Source organism: Centroberyx affinis, unplaced genomic scaffold (genome assembly GCF_046629955.1).
Source record: "Centroberyx affinis isolate AG114_WGS23_722 - 3 ecotype Tasmania unplaced genomic scaffold, CSIRO-AGI_Caff_v1 ptg000101l_1, whole genome shotgun sequence".
NCBI classification, from domain to species: Eukaryota; Metazoa; Chordata; class Actinopteri; order Beryciformes; family Berycidae; genus Centroberyx; species Centroberyx affinis.
In genome coordinates, this window is record NW_027278803.1 from 67,720 (window position 1) to 89,020 (window position 21,301).

Genomic DNA, 21,301 nt, shown 5'->3' on the forward strand with positions numbered 1-21,301 from the left:
GTTTAACTGCATATTCTCTAGCAAAGTTGACCAAAATGGGCAAGGTTAACAAAAAAAAAAACATTCCTGGGTATGAGAATCCCTGTGAATTACTCATTTCATTTTAAAGCAGGTAATCATGTGTAACCTTTAATGGATTATATTTAAAAATGACCCTTTAAGCCTTGTTGCCACATGATTCATTTGATCTGAAAGGCCACTCAGGTCCTACTTCACTGGCAGTGGAGTGTAAGAGTTTCAGAAAAAGGTTTATTCTGTTTATCATCTGTTTATCGTATTAAGTATTCATGTAATTGACTGACATTTCTGGAACTAAAGGAGATTATTATGGGGTGTGCTTATTGATATCATCTATTCTTTGAGTTAAGGATGGAATTTGATTCTGCACACTAAAATCCGTGCACTGATTTGGTTTGGTTTGAAGATGTGTGTGTGTGTATCCACAGAACATTAGCATCACAATGTACTTTATAGGTGCTTCTCTTTTCCTACTAAACATACACTGTACGTAACTATGTGTCTGTGTAACAATCGACCTGTTAAGGTCTATGCATGTACCTATAGTTACTAGTTAAGTACTGAACAAGGGCTTTACTGAGCATGGTGTGTTAAAGAAGGGTATTTTACTGCAGACAAAGGGCAAAAATATGAATCTACATGCTTTAAGAGGGATGTGTAATAACTATGTCAAATAAAAGTGCCAATATGTTTTGTTGTCCTGAAAGATGAGTTGTATTCATAGCATAACTAATAAATAAAAGAATACACAAAAAATATTGTCATTGCTGGTCTTGTTCCTGTAGTTATCAAGTACTTTTTATTAAGCAGAGAAGGTCCAGGCAGCGTGGACCTTGGCTGAGGAAACTGGCTCTTCGTATTTCAAGTTAAACTATAACTGAAACGGCTTCTCTAGCAGTCTGTATAACAATACAAAGTAGTATTGTAAAATAAGTCATTTTCTTGCTCCAAACATTTTAAACGTGGATAATAACACTGAGGAAAGTCGTCAGTCCTGATGTTCTGAAACACAAATGCATTTTCTGCTCAGTACAGCACTTCTCTGGCTGTTTATGACTATTTCATGAAAGCTGAATTTTTTACTTGAAACAGTAGTTTTCCAGCAGTCTGTATGACAATAGCGCCTACTTAGAGGGATTTGAAGATAAGTCTGTATCTTGATCCAGTTTAAATTAGGATATAATAACACAATAACACAGTAAATGTGCATAAGGCATACATTAGCTTAATAGAATGCAACAACTATTCAGCAGAAACGAACCAGTTGAAAAAGGATTTCACTGAAATGGGAGTTACTGAATTTTCTTTAAAACATTACTGGGAGATAATGAGGGGAAAAAACATAGAATTGGAAAGAAAAACATCAACACTGCACAATTCAAGCATTTAAGATAATACAATGAAGTAGCCTGCGTTATCCTGTGGAGGGCAGCAACACTCCCAGTCTACCGCAAAATAAAGCAGAAGAAGAGGAGAAAGATGGAGTAGACAGTATCAGTTCAGTGCATGAATCTTGCAGCAGTGTTATCGTGGTAAGTATTATTGTTGTTGTCAATGTCAGTGTAACTATGAGTCGAGTCGACTCGTCCACTGACTTGGACTTGAGCAAATCTGGACTAATATAGTTGACTCGCTTGTTCACAGACAAGAAGGTCTCTGCAGTCCAAATGGCCAACGCTGCCTGGTCAGATAAAATGCTGCAACTTCTCCGCCGAATGAATAACTTTTATTCACCAGGTATGCGCGTGACACTGTGTGAAATAATGACATGAATGTAGCGTGTAGAAATCTGCTATAACCAGTCTCAAGTTTAGCTTTTGACCAAACTGTTCTCACCGTTCCGCACAGGCTCCTGTCGTGCCAGTTGCTGTCGCTTTGAGATTGCCGGACAACAAGTTGGTTGGATTCGTCCCCAGTTTGCTTCCGTGTTGTCTCGTTACCCGGAGGTGTTCAGTCCGCCGCAGGCCGGTGCCATCTCTCTCTGCCAGGGTCTCGACTCGTATGGGAGCAGGTCAGAGGCTGTGGACGCTGTCCTGCAGACTGTGCGACAGGAAGCCTCACTGAGCTGCCTCAGAGGATGGAGGGATGAGGTTAGGACCAGCATGCAGGGCAGGGCAGGGCTGGGGTCAATTCATGAATGAACTCATCAATTAGGCTAAACTGAGGAATTGGAATTTGGAAAAACCTACAGGAAACAGAATTGGAATTGAACTGGAAATTCAGGAAGTTAAATTTAATTCTGTGAAATTCTGTGTATTATTTTTGTTTTTTTCTTACCACATATCTGAGATTACATGTACTTTTATATATTATCAATACTGAATATCATAAAATGTTAAAGGTACCGTTCAGCTGGTATTTGATGCATAACGTAATGGTAATACATACATTATGATTGAATGTGTTTGTTGTTTGACTGTCTTTTATTTGATTCATAATGTTTGATTTATAGTCAAGACAACCTCTCTTAGAAGTGGAATTTCATAGAATTTGGAATGACAGGTTTCCAATTCAATCCCAATTCTGTTTCCTTAGAGCTGAGTGACATTCCAATTCCAACTCCGGGAATTTAATTGGAATTTACCATGCATTCTCAATTCTATTCAACCCTGATACATACACAAATGTACCTGTGTAAGACAGTTGTGACACAGTGAAGGATACATAAACCTCAACTACACTCTACGTCTTTAATGTAGTAAATCTAAAACAATCTCTGCTTGCAGAAATATGAAGTAATGCCAAGGTTCTGTGACCCTCCTTTGATGTGGATGGAGAGAGCAGCCACCAGTAAGTACCTGAGTTACCATATGAACTATACATGCACTCAGTATTGTCACGGTTAGTGGTGCGTGAGCCAACAGTCATGCCACTGAGCAGGTCTTTTCGGGGTGAAGCGGTACGGAGTCCACATCAACGGGTACACTGTGCATGAGAGTGGGGAGCTCAGCATGTGGCTGGCCCGGCGCTCCCCCACCAAGCAGACCTACCCAGGACTACTGGACAACCTGGTGAGTCCACGCCGTCCCGACCGGCCACATGAGACGGGGGGGGGATGCAAATTAACTTCCAGCTGATATGCGTATCCCGTTGTGTCTCCGAAGGCAGCGGGCGGTCTGGCTGCGGGTATCGGCATCAAACGCACTCTGGTGAAAGAGTGCGAGGAGGAGGCGTGTATCCCAGAAGCCCTGGCTGAGACGGCTCAGCCGGTGAGCACAGTGAGGTGAGCTTCACAAAAAACACCTCCAAACTCAGTTGTGCAGCATTACTTTTAATCTGTCATTCACTTTATCTGTTCTTATTTAGCTGTTCTTAAGTAGTATTGCAGTTTATGTAAAGTGGCTTTGAATTTTGGGACATTTTGGTCCTTGATCAATCAGATATTCGCATAACATGATGACCGCCAACTCACACTAACAAATATTAGTTTGAAATATTAGTGGATCTACAACTGTCTGAATATAATCTAAATTCCTCCTCAACATTGGTTTCCAAATTGTTAAATTCTTGGAAATTATGAATTTCATTTCACACTTTTCCAGAGAAGTGTAGGAACCCGGTCACTATGAAATTGAGTAAAAGTCTTTTGATTTCTAAAAGACAAGTTAACAGCATGCATCTTGCCATTCCATAGCTAATTACCTAAACCCATTTTCTAGCTACACCTATGAGGATGAGGAGGGAGTCTTCCCAGAGAGTCAGTTTGTCTTTGATTTGGAACTTCCTCCTGACTTCAAGCCTAGAATAGGAGACGGAGAAGTGCAAGACTTCTACCTCCTGCCAATTGACAAGGTTAGTATTTTTGAGATATTCTGGTGAAGGAGTCTCTTGAAAACCACATTGCTGTGAAAGTGATGATCCAAGTGTAAAGATGCATGTATAAAGATGTCAAACAAAAGACAATAGACTGAGCATGTTGTCTTGGTTTCAGGTGAAGGAGCTGCTGGTCACTGATGAGTTCAAACCCAACTGTGCCATGGTGGTCTTGGACTTTCTTATCAGACACTCCTTTATCGAGCCAGACACAGGTTTGTGGCTTTCTACAGAGATTAGCTGTAATGACAATTCTGACATCATTTGCTGACATTTCCAGATCCCTTTTAAAAGTAACTGGTAATCTTGTGTCTTTCATTTCAGAGCCATTTTATCAGGAATTTATCACCGGACTCCATCAAACATTATAAGAGTGAACACTATCTGATGCACGCTCTGTAAATGTCAAATACATGGTTTGTAAATAAACACTGTGTGTAAAAATGGACCGTGACACATTTGGTCATTCCCTGTTACAATTTATTTCCTTTAGAATACATTTAAAAAGACAATTGGAGAAATGCGAGGATAAATTTGTATACAAAAGACTTTCTTCCTCTTACAAATAACCAATCGTTTATGAGTTACTTGCATTTTGCATTCCATAATTTGACATCATGTTCTTTTCAAATATTTAACTCGTCTTTTTAAGTTGATTTTTTTTTTTCAAAATATGTGCAACTAATACAAAATGATAAGCCAGTAGAATATCACAGAAAGTTAAAAGAAAGTACAACAGAAAATGAAACAGGATAGTTCTAGACACGTCGTGAGTGGACTGGCAGAAAGGCAAAAACAAGTCCAATTTTAAAACTCCCAATAACAGCCTGGCACGCAGGCAACAAATCTTAAAAGAGGAATATGCCAATTTGTAAAAGCTTTCATACCTAACTGTATACAAACGCATACCCTCCTCTCAAACCCTGACAGTGTGTCTGACAGTCCACATCAACTCAACAATATATTCTGACTCGAGAGCCCAACTAAGGATCAACTAAATTCTTCATTTATACAATACATGAACAAGCTTATAAAACACTTAAAAATCAGTTGGTCTCATTATCCAAGTATGCATTTAATATGTATTTATGGTCAAATGCAAATAAAAACTTTTAGCTTTTTTTAAATTAATGAAAATGGTATCAAATGAACTATAATACTGGACCATTGGTTCATAAAAGAGAAAGGCCGGTCCACATGAAGTTAGGTTGGTCTATTTATCCATAGGGAAAACAAAAGAAAATAAAAACACCTATGGAATGATTGGACAGAACTGAAAGACAAGCACAGACAGACACACTGCAAGCCACGGAAGTCTGACAAAAGCTGGGCAAGCATACTTTTTTTTTTTTTTTGGATGCAATGGTGCCCCTGATCTCTTCTGGAACTTGTCTCAACCAGAACAAATAGTGCTGAGGCGTAGGACCACAGAGAATATCAATCTTCATCATACTCCCAGCAGAGAATGGGCAGGCCTACTGAAGTGCACTGCCACACTTTCAAAGGTTTGAGTGAGAGAGATGTTCTTCTCTTTACCTCCTCTTAGTTGAGGACCTAATGAAAAATCTTAACCACGCGATTATTTTCATTTGAAAGCTAATAGCAATCACCTTGGCCTTATGTGTATATACTCCATTTTTCCCCAATACATTTGACCTCTCATCTCTTATTTCCTTTGGCCTGGTTTGACTTTTTTCTCCCCTGTCCCTAATCCCCCTGTGAAATCTTGCCCACCTTAGTGTGAAGGCAGACAGAGAAGAGGGATGCATACTTTTTCCTTGGCCTGGTTTGTTTTCCCCTTCCCTCCCGCTCCCGTCTCTCCCGACACTCTATAGCAGAAGGCAGCCGTTCTTCTTGCCTCGTTTCTTGGCCTGCAGCGCCGCCCTGGTGGCCATCTCAAACACCTCCCTTACACCGTCTTTCGTCTTGGCCGAGCACTCCAAATAACCAAAGGCATTGATGCGGTTAGCCATGTCCCTTCCCTCCTCTGGCTTCACTGGTTCCTGTTTTGATGGATCAAGCAGCAAAGGATTAACAGCTGAACTGAACAATATGACAATATGACATATTTACAAAAAAAACAAGTACAGGGTTAGTGTAGAAAAATATGTCAAAGGCAAAAGAAGTGATAGAAACATTGTCAAAGATAATAAAAAAGGACATGTAATGTTGTGTCTGCAGTTGCTACCTCCACAATATAAAGCTACAGCATGGCAAAGTGACAAGTATTATTGCCTGGACCAGTCCAGTTGATATGTGAACAAGTCTCCCTCAACGTTAAATTTCAGAGAACCAAGATTTTAATTTGTGCTGAACTTCAGTTGTATAGCCTGGGAATCCTGTCAATGAATAGGAGACGCACTTTGTGGCAGCCCATTTGAATATTTCAATCTAACTTTATACTATAGCAGTGTTGGCAGTTTCAAACAACAAATTATAATCTTATCCCCAGAAAGTCATCCTGGGTCCAGTTCAAAGGCACCTTTTACCAATCATAATCTATGTAGAATGTCAGAATAGAGGATGAAGTAAGCTTTGAAGTAATCTCTTCTTTCCAGGCTAAGGGACAACAAAACATTCTAAGAAATAACATGCTTCTGCAGCACAATTAATTGTGTATAAACATATACAATTTAGTTTCCATCCTTAATAATGGTACAATACATATGTAAAAGTTGGCTAAGACACATGCCATGACATCCCAACTCTCAATCTTTCCTGTTGCTCTCTACACTGAATTGTCTAATAAAGGCAAAATAATAACAATCTGGGAAAAAAAAATGTAACAGAGCTATGGCTTCTTCTCTATGACCTCGGGCCATGGACTTTTCCTGTCTGTTTTTCTGTTGAGGCATTGCCTTTAAATACCAAACACTTAATCAGAGTTCGAAAATAAGGATTGCCCAATGGCCCAGGGCCACTAAGAGGTTATCTTGGGCCACAGTCACTGGCCTGATTGGGCCAGTGCATTTCAATTGGATGACAAATTTCCACTAATTCCAACTAATTCTGACTTAAATGACCTATCATAACTATTTATAATAGAATTAAAATAAAATGAATGCATTTAAATGTATGCAATTTGTGCTCATGATGCCAATGCACTGCAAATGTGTTTGTTTTGCTTGTGTCTACACTTGAAACTATTTTATTTAATTTGTTTCATTCTGGCTGATATCAAACCAACCTATTTTGGATTGGTTCAATTTTATTTTATTCTATTTTATTGAAATTATTTTATTGAAACTTATTTGGATAAAATTGACTTACTCTTTTTCTTAATGCCTAAGAGTGTCCATGTTCATTTTTTGAGTGTATATAGGTAATTAACTCTTCATGTGGAAATTATCTTTCAAACACCAAATAATCTTGGTTATCTCTCAGTACACATTCTCTTCTGAAAGCCTGTCTAATTATAATGGTGCCTTAATCTATTGGCACTTCTCTGAGGAAAGGAGCAGCCATGTCTGGAAATGAGTTCATTGATGGGCTTAAGGAGCTGTTGCCTTGGTAACAAGTTAGATTACATTTTAAGCTTGCTTCAAGGAACAGAAAATCCCAGGCTTATGTCAAATTGTCATCAGAGGTATCCAGCTAACTCCATTATCCACATAGGAGGAACAGGGCCCAGAGGCACTGGAAGGTCTGGGGACATGATGCTCCGCTGTGGAGACATTTTTGAATTCTGCCTTTACAAAACTCATCTCTGGTGAGTTCGATGCATTGGCATGTACATACCCTTTCAAGTGACATTTCTGACATCTCACTGAGATTAATATATAATCTAATCTACAGGTATAAAATGAAGTACAATATGAACGTAAACAACTTTGAAATATCAAATAGGACCCTACCAAAGTAGATTATTTGTTTAAGAAAAAATACACTTGATAAAAAATACAGAAAAATGCAAATCTCTCACAGGACTGGTGACACAGAGTGAAGTCATCTCTGGGAAGTGCAATAGTGCACTCCAAAAACACCACAGCAATGACCACTTGGCTCCAAAGATAGTAATAAATAAGCCAAAATTCCAAAATGCTGATGAAGATTTTACAAGCCCAAATGGTAATGTTAAAACATTTAAGATAATCAAGGATCAAGAGCTGTATGAATGCTAATAAACAAAGGATGTCATGACCATAGCAGGTTTTATAGTGATGGGGACCTCCCTCTAACTGGACAATAAATTACTTAAATTTGGTGTATACAATCAAAATAGGTAGATGCCAAGTTTCAATCATGTTGTGTAAACCTACTTAAGAGTCCCACAGGGTTTTAACCCCTAAAAGTATTTAAATGAGCTCCATTAACTAGGTAATGCCCTTACTAACCTGTTTCATCTTTGCTAACTCCCGACGTGTGTGCTCATCATTTCGCAGGTCTTTCTTGTTTCCCACCAGAATGATAGGCACATTAGGACAAAAGTGCTTGACCTCAGGAGTCCACTTCTCTGGGATATTCTCTGTATGAAACACAAGGTATGCATTTTGAACATGTAGCAATCAAAAACAGCCGGAACACGCATGACAAAAACAACAATCAGAACGACCGAGGTTTCACCTAAACTGTCAGGGCTATCGATGGAGAAGCACATGAGGATGACGTCCGTGTCGGGATAGGAGAGAGGCCTTAGTCGGTCATAGTCCTCCTGACCCGCTGTGTCCCACAGAGCCAGTTCCACCTGCAACAGCCAAGGAGATCACATCCCATTCATGACAGCTTTTTCTCCAGCATGACTGTCACAGGCCACAAGTCAGTAAGGTTTCAACAGACTGTCTCATGCCAATTTCATTGACACTGCAGGTGCATTTAACAACAGTACATCCTTATTCTTTGATATAGCTTTACTAGAGCTGTAAGTAAAATACAATGACAGCCATTGTAGTTAGGTGTAATTACAGTCGGGAATGTTTTTAATACCACCTACTCCTTATTGATATTCTGTGCAGTTCTGCATGAAATTTGATGCTGTACCTCCTACACTCAACGAGTGGTGATATGAATCCAGCTGGAAATAGCATGCCAACAGCTCTCACCACCAGGATGGGCATTTCCAGCTGCTGCCTAGAGCAACTTACCTAACAATACTTCATAAGACCAAGTATTACTATATGAAGTGGTATAACGACTCTACACTGAAGAGTGCATGTTGATATCCTTCTATTGAACCAGCCCTACAGAAGCTGCCTAATCATCTCTTTTACCAGTTTGTCTCATCATTATATTCTTCAAAATCTGGACATTTGTATGCATCTTTCTCCACATTTAATGACACCAACACAAGTTTGTGCGCCATATGGACCACAAATTTGATTTACATTACTTGAGAATCTTGGTTATTGGGTTTTGTATTTTGATTCTTGAGTATTATGGTACCTGAAGGATTGTGCAGCCTAATACAGTAATCTGACCAGTATTAACAGCTATGACCAATTAAAATAGCCCCAGCCCTGAATGCAGTGTACTGTCTGTCCATTAGAAAGCCAAATGGTCAGTTTCTTAAAAAATAATTGGTAGGGCGAGATGGTTACTTGGCTGACCATTCTCATTCTAATGCCGATTACACAAGGTAAACAAGCCAGACTGGAAATTCATTCACAATGCATGGAATTGACTAGTGTTTACATACAATGTCAATATTTGGGTGGCCCGTCCAGGTAAATTATCAGCAAGCCAAGTACTTTTTTGTTTTGGATTCATTTTGGGTGCTGTGATGCATGAAGCAGCCAATTCTCACCAATGTAGTTTTCAAACAATCAAGAATTAATGCTAAGTGTGTTGGTGAACTACAATGACCATAATTTGTTGCACCGATGATGCAACACATCTGTGCCATTCTTCCATCACAATTCAAGAGCCTTTACACAATATGGAAATTTTAATTCCTTATTTCAATGTATTTCAGTCAGTGAACTACTTCTCTGGTCTGTGTGACCTCCAATACTAAGGGTTTTGTATTAGCGATGTACCATAATTTGCAGGGTGTGTATGCCTAGCAACAAAATTGTGGCTTGTGGCATGTCCATGCATTATAAGGAAATCAACATAAACTCTAGTCAGGACACTGCTCTGCTTGTGTGCATATTTATTACGCTACTCACAGCTACAGTTGAAGAAGTACAGAGAACCCTGTAATTGGCACTGAAGTCAGACTAGCAGAACAAACTGAGTGTATGCACTAATTTTCAGAGCAGCTGCACTCAACATGGGGAGAGACTTTAGGACAAAGCACCAAAGTTCAGAGACTCAGACATTCCATGCTTTGTAACTGGACTCATGTAAGGCTGAGGAAATAAATATTTGGACTTAAGATTTTCTTATAATTACAAATAAACAGCTTACCTGCTTACTGTCCACCTCAATATCTGCCACATAGTTTTCAAACACTGTGGGCACATAAACCTCTGGGAACTGATCCTTGCTGAACACTATGAGAAGACAGGTCTTCCCACAAGCTCCATCGCCGACTATCACTAGTTTCTTTCGGATTGCAGCCATCTGAAAGAAAACAGCTGGGAATTAAGATGGAAATACTTAACACAGTCAAAAAAACATTTACCAATACACAGGATCTGATGTAAAAACGCCTTGTTTTGGGTGAGCACCAGTGTAGAAACCTAGCATGGATTGATGCGCCAACATGCCAACTTTTCCACTTTCCAAAACTCTCAACAAGTAATATTCGTATTGATAAAGCAACAACGCTGAACACAGCTGTCCCATAATTTGTTTGTGGTCTCTCACCTCTAAGAGCAAGTGTACCTGTGGTCGAGTGCAGAGCACCCCTTCCACAAATGCTGAAACAATTAATGTTGTCAATAATGCAATCAGCACTTGCATGACACTAGAGATTATTAGTGGATGCTCAAGGCCTTGACAGATCGTATCAAAGTGCAGCACATAGTTTTCAGCTGTGGAAAAGCACCTGTGCCCTGATTATGAATGCACTGATCCCCTCCAAATGCACTGATCCCCTCCAAATGAATCTTGTGACAACTGGTCAAAAAACAACTACAACATTGCCCTTCTGTAGCCATCTCCTTTTAGTTTTCCTGAATGTGTTCCAATACACCTTACTTTCAGATGGAAGAAAAAATGAAAAGGCAGTGTGAATGCAGGCAACATCAATGGAAGAAGATGAACGGAGTGAGATGGATGCAACTTCAAAAATAAAATCAACTCAAGCGTGAAATTGGCCTGACACAGAAAAGCAAAGACCAATCGGCTTCAAGCAGGACTTTATCCAACCACCAGTACATTTCTACCCCCTCCCATTTAAAATAAACAGCAGAAAAAATGTCCATTAGGTATTTCTGACAAATAACCAATGACATCTCAACAAAAAGTCTATAAACGCCACATTACCCAAAGAAGGCACTGGTGGTGTTGTCTGTGAAGCCTGCACCACTTAAAACTGCACCAATCTACAGTGTCTCATCAAAACTACTAATCACGCCAATTTCGCTGCTTATTTTTCAAGTCAAGCGTTCAGACTCAGGGAAGTTAAAGCTTCCTGTCTGGCCGTAGGCTCGGGTTTCTTCCATAAGCACTTGAATGAATCATCACCTCCCCGACAACCACGCAGAAGTCATCCCGCTGGTGATGACACCACCTCAGTGTCTCTTAAAATCAAGGAAAACGGTGTTGTCAGATAGTTACAAAGTTTCTGACTGGCAAGTTACCTATCGTTGCCTTGTTAAAGTCACAGTTAGGAAGTTAGAACTTCACGTTAGCTGTAACATAACCTGGTTCACTGGTTTCTGTGAACTGACTAACCACCTATGAGAATGACCTGAGCTAACGTTAGATATATATGCTAAAAACAGTGTTGGCAAAGGTAGCATAATGGCACTGACTGTTCAGCTAAGCTACTTAACCGTCGTAGTTAGCCAATTTGGCAAGCTAACGTTGCGTTAATTAATTAACTTTGTGCTATTTATCTCTACTGTATATGCTAATATTACATCTACCAACTTAACCTCTAACGAATTGCTTTACGTTACAGCTACCAACGTAATGTAATATTAACGCTCGGTAGTTTATGGCCTATAACGTTAGTCTATGACAAAGACGTTTGTCACTGATTCAGTAGTGTGTCAGCTAACTTCTAGCTAGCAGCAGTTCCCATTCCGTCACCATCACAGATAGCTAACTGTTAGCTTGCTAACTTTGCCTAGTTTCTCGGGACAGCGGGCCTCTTAACAAGTTGGCCTCACCGAGAACAACTTTGAGATCTTAATTCAATGTTTGGCTTCGGCAGGTACCCCAATATACAAAGTAAACAAGCAGAGATGTATTATAAGTAGTTGTTTAAACATCATTTTACCGTTTTGTCTGAGACACTCGCCTTCTTTTTCTTTTCCTGTCCGACCTGTCAGTCCCGCCCCCGAGGGTGCCACGCCGATAACATCCGCCCATACTGCGCACTTCCAACCAATAGGACGCGACGAAATCATGACTGAAGGCTAGTTTAGCCAACCAACCGAAAGACTGAATCACCATACTCAGTGCTGCTTTACCGGTGTAGAAAACGGAAGTAAATTGACTACAGCAAGTTAAAAAAAGAATAGAGCCAACGGCTACTGACATGAATATGTCTGAAATCAGACACCAACCTATTACACACTAATGTACTGCATAGTGCGGATTTAGGTGACGATTCAGTACGCCATTACCCGCGGCCATTTTTTTGTTTTGTCTGTTTTTATTTACGAGCAGATAGTTCAGATTTAAGTATACTCAAACAATACGTCACATGACCAGGCCAGACTGGTCATGTGATCAATCACAGATTAAAAGCAGCATTAGTTTACCTTCCCCAACACTATTATTTATCATTGTATAAATTATTTATAATTTATGAACTTTAGTTATTTTGGCATTTATTATACTTTAAGTATTAGACTTTTAGTAGTAATTTTTCTCTGCATAAGTATTTTATTTAGGATAATCGAGATATTTGGTACAAAAATAAATCAATCATTTTAAAACATTTATTTGATATAAGCCGTTTACTCCACAGGTTTTTTTATTCAGCTATGATTAATTCCTTTCCCGATTTTAATTTTCATGTACTAGAGAGTTATTTGCCTATGTGATTGGTGCTATTCCAAGTGGTGCTGTAGAGGTGCACATTACATTTCATTCTAGCCATCTAATCAGGGACTGTTTTACACCTGGGACACCAGGTGAATGCAATTAACTGCAATTAACTGGCTGGTAGGATAGAAAACTGTAGGTGGTAAAATCTTTTCTATCCAAAAGCATCCCATCTTCACCACCAAATTCTGTTGTGTTGACAACAGCACACAGTTAAAGATGCACTCAGTATGAAAAATGACAAAACCCAAGCATCTCCAGAATATGATGGCTTTTATTTTACTGACAGCTGAACATGGCTTTCCCTTGGTCTACCATCTGTATACAGCCACCCTGTTCAACCTATGCCTATCAATTTAGGTTCAACCAATCACAGTACACCTTAACTTTTAGTGCACAACAGTCTGCATTGGTTTTCTTTCATATAGTACATTACCCACTTTCCATCAACTTGCCTTATCTACTTCTCCATCAGTTAAGGATTTTCTACATTTCCCTGAATGCCTTTGGGCATCTCCACAGAATGGGCGTGAACTTGTGCATTCAGCTGTGGGTTATACTTGTGGTAGGTGAATAGAGTAATAGTGTGATAACAGAGTGAGTTTTTCCAGAAAGTGTTGCCCTCTTAATCAAAATGTAACCAATCTTGTAACTGCATTGCATTCTGGTCTATTGAGGCTGTTGTCAGTGGAGAAATTGGTATCTCTTCCTAAAACTGGGAATTACCAGTCGCATGCATAGGCAATGGCAGTAATGTTGCATCGGGTGTGGCAGCTCCCATTTATTGCCTCTGGTCTTCTGGTTTAGTTCTCATGCGTCTGTGCACAATTATGCATAGTTGATTCCATTTTCACTTACTTCCACTCTGTGTATAGTGTAACACACAACACAGTTAGAACCCTTTTTTGACAGGAGATATTGTTTGATTAATTTCATAAACCCACATAATGGCTGTAGTTGTGCTGGGAGCTGCCAGGTGTGAATGTGAATAAAGAACATGGCAGGATGCACCTTTTATTCTGGGGAAACGTGCACAGCTGATTGAAAAATGCTCAGTTGCCAAGTTAATAATCGGTCTTATATATGTGGAAGAGTAAATAATTTTATAAAAATTCAAACAAGAGAACAAATCTAAAAATGCACTTGGATATTTCCATCATTATCATTTGATCATATTATATTCACTTTTTTATATTATACTTTTAGTAATACAAGATATTATTCTCTTTCTTTTTAGTTATTATTTTCCCCTCTATCTGCTTTAGTAACACAGATGTGTTTACATGGCATGCCAATAAAGCAAGATGAAACAGACAGAGAGAGAATACAGTGTCTACTGAAACAAATGAGCTTTATATATACTGGATTATAGCTTTCTCCAGGTATGTGAGGGAGAAATCATTGCAGATTTACCGTTGCTTAATAATTAATAAACATTCATGTTGCAGCTGAAAGAAGTAATTGTCCACAAAAGATTACACAATTACAACAGATACAGCATTTATTACATACTATTGAAATACAATAAGCGGATGTTGTTGGACATCCTACTGGTGTCCAGCAGAACGGTCGGGCAGAACGATCTTATCGGGGTTGTAGTAGTTCTCCTCTATGAGAGGAAGACCCTCCAGCTCCCTCTGGTGGATCAGACGCTCTGCTTCCCTTCTGGCCCACTGCCGCATGCTGAGAGAGAGAGTGAGAGAGAGAGAGAGAGAGAGAGAGAGACCAGGCCACCCAGAGAAATGTTCTTTAAAAAAATTCAACTTCAAAGAGCTTGGACAAGTCCAAACTAGGAATTGTCCTAGGAGAAGTAAACACAGTAGATCTGAGTGCACAATGCATTAACCTGCCATAAACTGAGGAACAGTGAGTGACCAACACACACACACACACCATCAACTTCTGTTTTTGATCCTTGTTTTATTCCCATTTTAACTGTATTATTTAGTGTTGATCTGTTGTGACTATTTATAGTCATTATAGGGTGGAGTGTCAACTCAGCACACTCACACTCACACTGATACAAAGTGTGATCTGTATCTTAATGCTTTGGTAGGGATGGGACGACATATATAAACATAATTCTGCACAGTCATACTTTGTTGTCACTGAACTTTATTTATTACATCGTATCATGGTTGTATCAAATCATGAACTCCATATCACTACTTAATCGTATGATGAGATAAGCATATCGTCCCATCCCTATGCTTTGGCAATATTGGGCTTAACTTTCATGCCAATAAAGCCTGTTGAACTGAATTGCGACCGACACAGGCTGCAATATTGGAATATTGGAAGTGTTGCCTCCTTTTGCTTTTCTACAGACTGGGTGACCGTCCTCAATCACTTTCCTCATTGCATCCTTCTGAAAGCCTTTATCTTCTTAGAAGGTTAAATAGTGCAGGAAGCTGGCCGCCTTCTGCCATAACGTTGGTCATCAGAGGGGCGCTCCCTCCCTTGTGGCTATGCAAGATAGACACAGCTCATAATGACAGCAGCACTATGCTGTGTTCAAGATGTCGCCTGAAAAAGTGGGTAATCACGGTATTTCTCTACAAGATTATTTTCCTTTGGGGAACACAACAGAAGCTGACAGACTCAACATGACGAACTCAGCAATATTAAAGGAATAGTTCACCCAAAAATGAAAAGTTATTATCTATTCACCCTCATGTCAGTCGAAACACCGGTGAAGTTAATATGTCAATATAATGTACAGCGAGTTAGCTGGCACAGCTTTGCGTCAGCCTTCTCCAAAATAAATAGCTGGGAACTGCTTCTTTAGAGTTCCAAAAAGGGAAAACAATTACCATAAAATTTCTCCAAACAGCATAATCCAAGTTTTCTGAAGCCAAACAATTGCACTGTCAGCACAAACGTCCAATATTTACCTCATTATCTCCAAAATTTCACCCAGATTATTCCACCAGATCACCCAAATAATAATGAGGTAAATATCCCACAGTGCGATGGTTTGGTTCAGAACACATGGATTATGCTGTTTGGACTAAGTTCATGGTAATTTTTGCCCTTTCTGGAAGAACCAGGACCTGGAAGCTTTAGTTGTTTTGGAGAAAGCTGACATGACGCTGCAGTCTGCGGTTCACATCATGCACTAGACTCGGTAGGGAAGCGTGCCACTTTTACTCAGCAGAGCTGTACTGTCTTGCAGTGCTCTCTGTCCCTGTCAATGGTTTAGTAGGACATTTACCATGAAAAGAATTTTAATTAAAAAAAAAAAAAACACTTACCCATGGTCTGGTAAGTAGTGGATAAAGGTGCCTCCAATAACAAGAACCACCGAGATGCCAAAGAAGAAGGCTAGCCTCATGTTCCACTCGTCAACCACAGGATCACTGGAGAATCCATGGAAATCTGGATTCTGAAACAAGACAAAAGGTTACAAATTATGTATCAGCAGTGCAAGCTACAAGACAGATTTTAAATTCATATTCATAGTCATACTTGAGGTTATGACTGAGGGTATGACAGCAGTGACTGTCAGACACATTTGGACCCAGGCAAAACAATGTACTATAGAATGCTTGTATAACAATACTTATTATGGTTGGGAACTTACATATTTCCCCGCCAGCAGTAAGCCGCCTTCTACACATCCCCAACACTAAACAGTTTGATTTGGGATTCAATAAATGCAACCAATCCAATCCTATCCAAAATTGTTTGAGCATTCAGGGGAATGTACTGCAGCTTGACTTGCAGCTGCATTTATCATGTTAGAAAAGATAATGAGCTAGCTAGCTAGATAAATAAGCTAACACCCCCTGATTCAATGCCAACACTGAGCTGACTCGCCAGGGTTGCCAGATCTTTGAGAGAGAAACAAGCAACCCAGACTGTCAAAAGAAGTCCAAAACAAGATACCATATTTTCCTTCTTTTAAACACACACTTAAACAGGGTTGTGTGGTAAAACATTAATCACTTACTGGGTTACACTATACACAGAGTAAAAGTCGATTATAGACAGTGAAATTTATTATATTGGGATTTAATATGTAATTCTTTATATTCTGTAGCCTACACCCTTTTCACATCCAAGTGTGGTCTTCACTCTTCACGTATTGTATGCTGTTAAAAAAATAAGTTAAAAAATAAACATTGCCTATATACTAGCCCCTAACAATTGGCCATCTCTAGGATTGAAAATAGATCTTTTGACCATTTTCTGGGTGGCATCTTGCACTGTCAAGATAGCTGTGCCTGCTAACATCAACGACCACTTGGTAGGGAGATGAGGAGAGGGAGAGAGAGAGAGAGAGAGAGAGAGAGAGAGAGAGAGAATGTCACTGATAGAAAGGTACACGCCTGTTATACAATTAGAAAAAACATCTCCAAATTAAAAACCTTGTATAGGAATTTGGCTGAAAATATTTGACTACTATGAAATCAAAAGTTCAACTATAAAACGTGGGATAAAACCTAAAGAGAACAGCTGCATGTGAACAGAAGCTCCTCCAGCCTGGCATCCAGGGCAGAGCTGGGCAGGTACTGCACTCACCTGGTTCATCCTGCTTATCTATTAGAGTCAATTTAACAGTTGAACAAAGCTTATTTGAATTTAATTGCATTGAATGCTTATCTACTATAATATCGTTGATAATACTGATATTTGCCAATCAAGCAGGTTTAAACTAGAGAGAGAGAGAGAGGGAGAGAGCGCGAGCTCAATGCGCGCGGGTGCTACTTTGTGCAGGTAGCAGAGGTGGGCACGGTGGGCACAGTGGGCAGCAGGTGGGGATGATTGACAGCTGGCATTTCGTCTGAGACCATCTCACTGTTTTGTTTCTGTACGTTAGGTGGATGCAAGGACATTTTGAAAATAACCCCAAAATACCACAACCGCCAATACTGTCAACTGACTTTATGAAACAACAACCCAAAGTCGCTTATAATAAGCGGACATGGCAACCATGTTTTGGGCCAGATGTAGCTATCCATTTAGCTAGCTGGGCTATGTGGAACATTTTCGGTTGCATGCTCGGTAACGGTAACGTTAAGGCCACTGTACGTCCGTCTATGTAGAATAAATGTTATTTTGGGCATTTTCGGTAACGTTAACGGCAACGGCAACGCCAAGGCTGCCGTATATCTGGTGGTGGTGAACTCACCTTGACATACTGGCTGACCTCGCCGTGTCCATGCGCTGCCGCGGCGGGCTGCAGCTCCGTCACCGCGGCCGTGCCTGCGGCGCCAGTCGATTTCGACTGGGAGACGAACCGGGCCGCCTGATGAAGGCGAAAACGGGGCAAAGCGGCTCCGAGCCGTGCCAACCGGGTCAACATTTCGGTCGTTGTGATTTACACAGGATACTGGCGACCCGGAACAGGAAGCAGGAATATTCTCCTTCTTTGTTTTTGTTTTGATTTACCGCCACCTGCTGGACAGAAAGGGGAATTTACCCTGCCTGCCGACCCCGACTGAAAAGGGTGAGTAGATCTGAAGATGATCCCTGCAATGAAAGTCTTGTCATTCATCTCTTGACTTCCTATTCCTCTCAAGCTCTCTCTCCTCTCGTTCCCTCTCATACTGTCATATTGCATCTTATGCCATAAATCAAAATCTAATATTTTGAGGTGAAAGTATGCATGTTTTCTACTGTAAATATGTATAGGCCTACTACAAACTGTAGGTCCTGCATGTTTAGAGAACACAGGGACATATAAAAATCCCATACATTAGAAAAAAAGAAGAATTAAACACTAAACACAAAATTATTTCCTGTTATGTCCATGTCCCTCTCCCCTCTTCTCCTTGGTGTGTTTTAAATTCTCAGATGCATGATGTTTGTTAATAGGTTGCATCCTTATCCCATTTCATTACTGCCTCTGCAAGACAACCAGTGGTAGCCATCTTGCATTAGGATTATTCGGTTGTTATTTCCCTAATATCTGGCATCATCCTATTAGAATCGTCAGGCTAAATATGCTCTTTTGGAAATCGAGATGTTTATTTAGTTACATTTCCTCTCCCTTCCTCTCCATCTCATTTTCTTTCCCACAATTTATATATTCCTCATCCTATATGGCTACATTCTCAAAATAAGGCAAATATTGACACAATGTAACTCATTTGTAATAACTTTCTTCCTGAAAAATATTTTGCTTACTACAGTGTGAGCAGCTATGGTGCCAAGTGATAGAAATTGACATCACCTGGTACCAAAGATCAGCCAATAGCAGATGGTAATTTCAGTGGCATGCTTTTTACCATCAGACTTTACACAGATTTATGTAATTCATAATTTAAGTATTTTCACCTTTGCAAGATTAAAACAAGAAATTGATTATTGGCAAATTCATATTATTAGATTATACACTTCAGTTTCAATCAAGGATAGTTCAATTCAAAACTTCCGCTAGCATTTCAAAGGAAACAAAAATATGCAGATACTTAACCTAAAAAATCCCTTTGCAAACTACTTGCATTGAATAGATATTTATTTGTGTACGATATACAATCAATGATACATTGGTGTGTTGTATGATTAAAAAGTTCAATTTTTGTGCACATATATAATTTAATGAGATAAACAAGTCCGTTTGAGTTTATACAAATGCACATATTGCTAGCTTTTAGTCCAGCAAGTTTCATCAATTCTTTCTAAATATTTAAATAGTCCTATTAAATATTAATATACAAAACAAGGAGGCAAAACAAGATATAACAGTAATTATCGCAATAATCACAAGGGTATTTCTAAATACAGGAGTTGGTGGCAACTTTTTAGTCTGAATGATTTTTCATCATTGCTTGAAAACAGAAGCACTAATAAAAGTGAGATTCCACTGTTGGAGGTGAAGGGTGTTCATGTTTCCTGTTTCTTCAGCATTTCTGCAGGACAGACTGAATCAAGTCTATTGAGAAGCAATTAAGACAGGGGGATTTTGAAATGAGCAAAACAAATTACGCAGAAACAAAAGAATCATTTTGAAAGATAAGCATTGGCAAGAAAAAAAAGAGCATTTGAGGAGAATTCAATAGCTACATTCCAGCATACAAACATAACATTAGATAATCAAATGGACATAATGGCTCTGGTGTGTTGATCATTAAAGCCCCACCTAAATTACTTTGATCCTGCAATGGCATTCTGGGTTATACACTACAAGGTGTTTCAAAAGTAGGTATACATTTTTTAATAGTAATGAAAAACAAAGCTTTTTTCTTTTTTTTTTTTTACATTTTTTACTTCGTCAATTTAACAAGATATTTCAACAGATTTAAGCGTCGGTAATACCAGGAAATAACATGTTAGTAGGACTTGCAAGTGTTCAAATTGTTCCCCATCATTAACTCATTCTTGCATTCTCTCTGTGATGCTGTCACACAGTCCTTTGCCTGCACTGTATTTATTGTATATAAAAATGTAAACCTACTTTTGAAACACTCTGTATACTGGCAAGAAGTAAAAAAGAAGTTATGCACACACAAAGGGAACAAATCAAGGCTACTGATTCACAACAATTGGTGATAATGAGGCACTTCTCTGCCAAAGGTTGCACAGAGGCTAAGGATATTGTAATTTGCCATGTCACATGGCATCTCCTCATATTCAATTTGGTAGTTTCAGTAACTATCTCATTGAAGACGCACTGGTGAAACTGGCCATGAATGTTTTAACATTCACAGTTATTCAGAAAGTCATTTTATGGGTGATTGGCCTGAACCACACAGCTGTTAACTTCACATCAGCAATCACATGAAGCTAATATAAAGGCTATCCATTTGAGACACCTCTGCATAGAGAATTACAGAAGCCCCACTAACATCTATTCATCATATAGCCTAGTTGCCTACAGCACAAGTATTATCATGGTTTATTTGGGGAAAAAACATATTTTTAACCCAGAACTTAGCATAGAACATAGAAAAAATGTCTTTGGGAAACAGCAAAAACCAGAGTGCTAACATGATCACTTCTGAAGGACATAACAAAAGCAATAAATAACACACTTTACTATTAATAATAGAGTTTAAATGTCAAGGACATATGTCAGCAGTATGGTATCTGATGCAGATAAATCCTGCACTGATCTCAAGTAGTCCTGCATCCAAATAGTTTCTACTGCAACATGGTTAGATGAAAAGATTAAAAAAATTATGTTTCAGACACAGAATCTTTCAAGAATTCAGCTAAATATAATGATTTAGTGTTCAAAAAAGATGATAGGTATGTATTACTGCTGGATATTATCAAAAAAGAACTAGGGAGGTTGGACTACTACTCGATACATACCATATCCTTCACAGATTTTCCATTTCAGAACAATATGCCAAACAATATTGAATGTTAAGCAATGTTAAAGTGACATACAAATCTCATACACAGACACCAACCAGGT

General features: G+C 39.2%; 3 protein-coding genes across 5 annotated transcripts; 1 reads left to right on the forward strand and 2 right to left on the reverse strand.

The window, feature by feature from the left end:
• The first annotated feature begins 1,496 nt into the window (after positions 1–1,496).
• On the forward strand, positions 1,497–4,298 carry tpk2 (thiamin pyrophosphokinase 2). Its single transcript, XM_071523488.1, has 8 exons — positions 1,497–1,755; positions 1,867–2,108; positions 2,745–2,808; positions 2,899–3,029; positions 3,123–3,241; positions 3,678–3,810; positions 3,950–4,046; positions 4,156–4,298. Exons 1-8 carry the CDS (start codon positions 1,686–1,688, stop codon positions 4,200–4,202), a joined length of 903 nt encoding a protein of 300 aa, XP_071379589.1. The 5' UTR covers positions 1,497–1,685; the 3' UTR covers positions 4,203–4,298.
• A 1-nt stretch (position 4,299) lies between these two features.
• Positions 4,300–12,222, reverse strand: rhoaa (ras homolog gene family, member Aa). 3 transcript variants are annotated; one of them, XM_071523501.1, is made up of 5 exons: positions 12,161–12,222; positions 10,177–10,332; positions 8,395–8,515; positions 8,166–8,296; positions 4,300–5,834 (listed from the first exon to the last, which is right to left on the reverse strand). In XM_071523501.1, the coding sequence occupies exons 2-5, from the start codon at positions 10,330–10,332 to the stop codon at positions 5,661–5,663; spliced, it is 582 nt and encodes a 193-aa protein (XP_071379602.1). In that variant the 5' UTR covers positions 12,161–12,222; the 3' UTR covers positions 4,300–5,660. The 3 variants fall into 3 exon arrangements, with proteins under 3 accessions (XP_071379602.1, XP_071379609.1, XP_071379617.1); XM_071523508.1 differs by having other exon boundaries at positions 12,182–12,206; XM_071523516.1 differs by lacking the exon at positions 12,161–12,222 and having other exon boundaries at positions 8,395–8,482; positions 10,204–10,332.
• A 2,186-nt stretch (positions 12,223–14,408) lies between these two features.
• Positions 14,409–18,278, reverse strand: ndufb11 (NADH:ubiquinone oxidoreductase subunit B11). Its single transcript, XM_071523529.1, has 3 exons — positions 18,068–18,278; positions 16,188–16,318; positions 14,409–14,616 (listed from the first exon to the last, which is right to left on the reverse strand). Exons 1-3 carry the CDS (start codon positions 18,239–18,241, stop codon positions 14,481–14,483), a joined length of 441 nt encoding a protein of 146 aa, XP_071379630.1. The 5' UTR covers positions 18,242–18,278; the 3' UTR covers positions 14,409–14,480.
• Between the last annotated feature and the right edge of the window lie 3,023 nt (positions 18,279–21,301).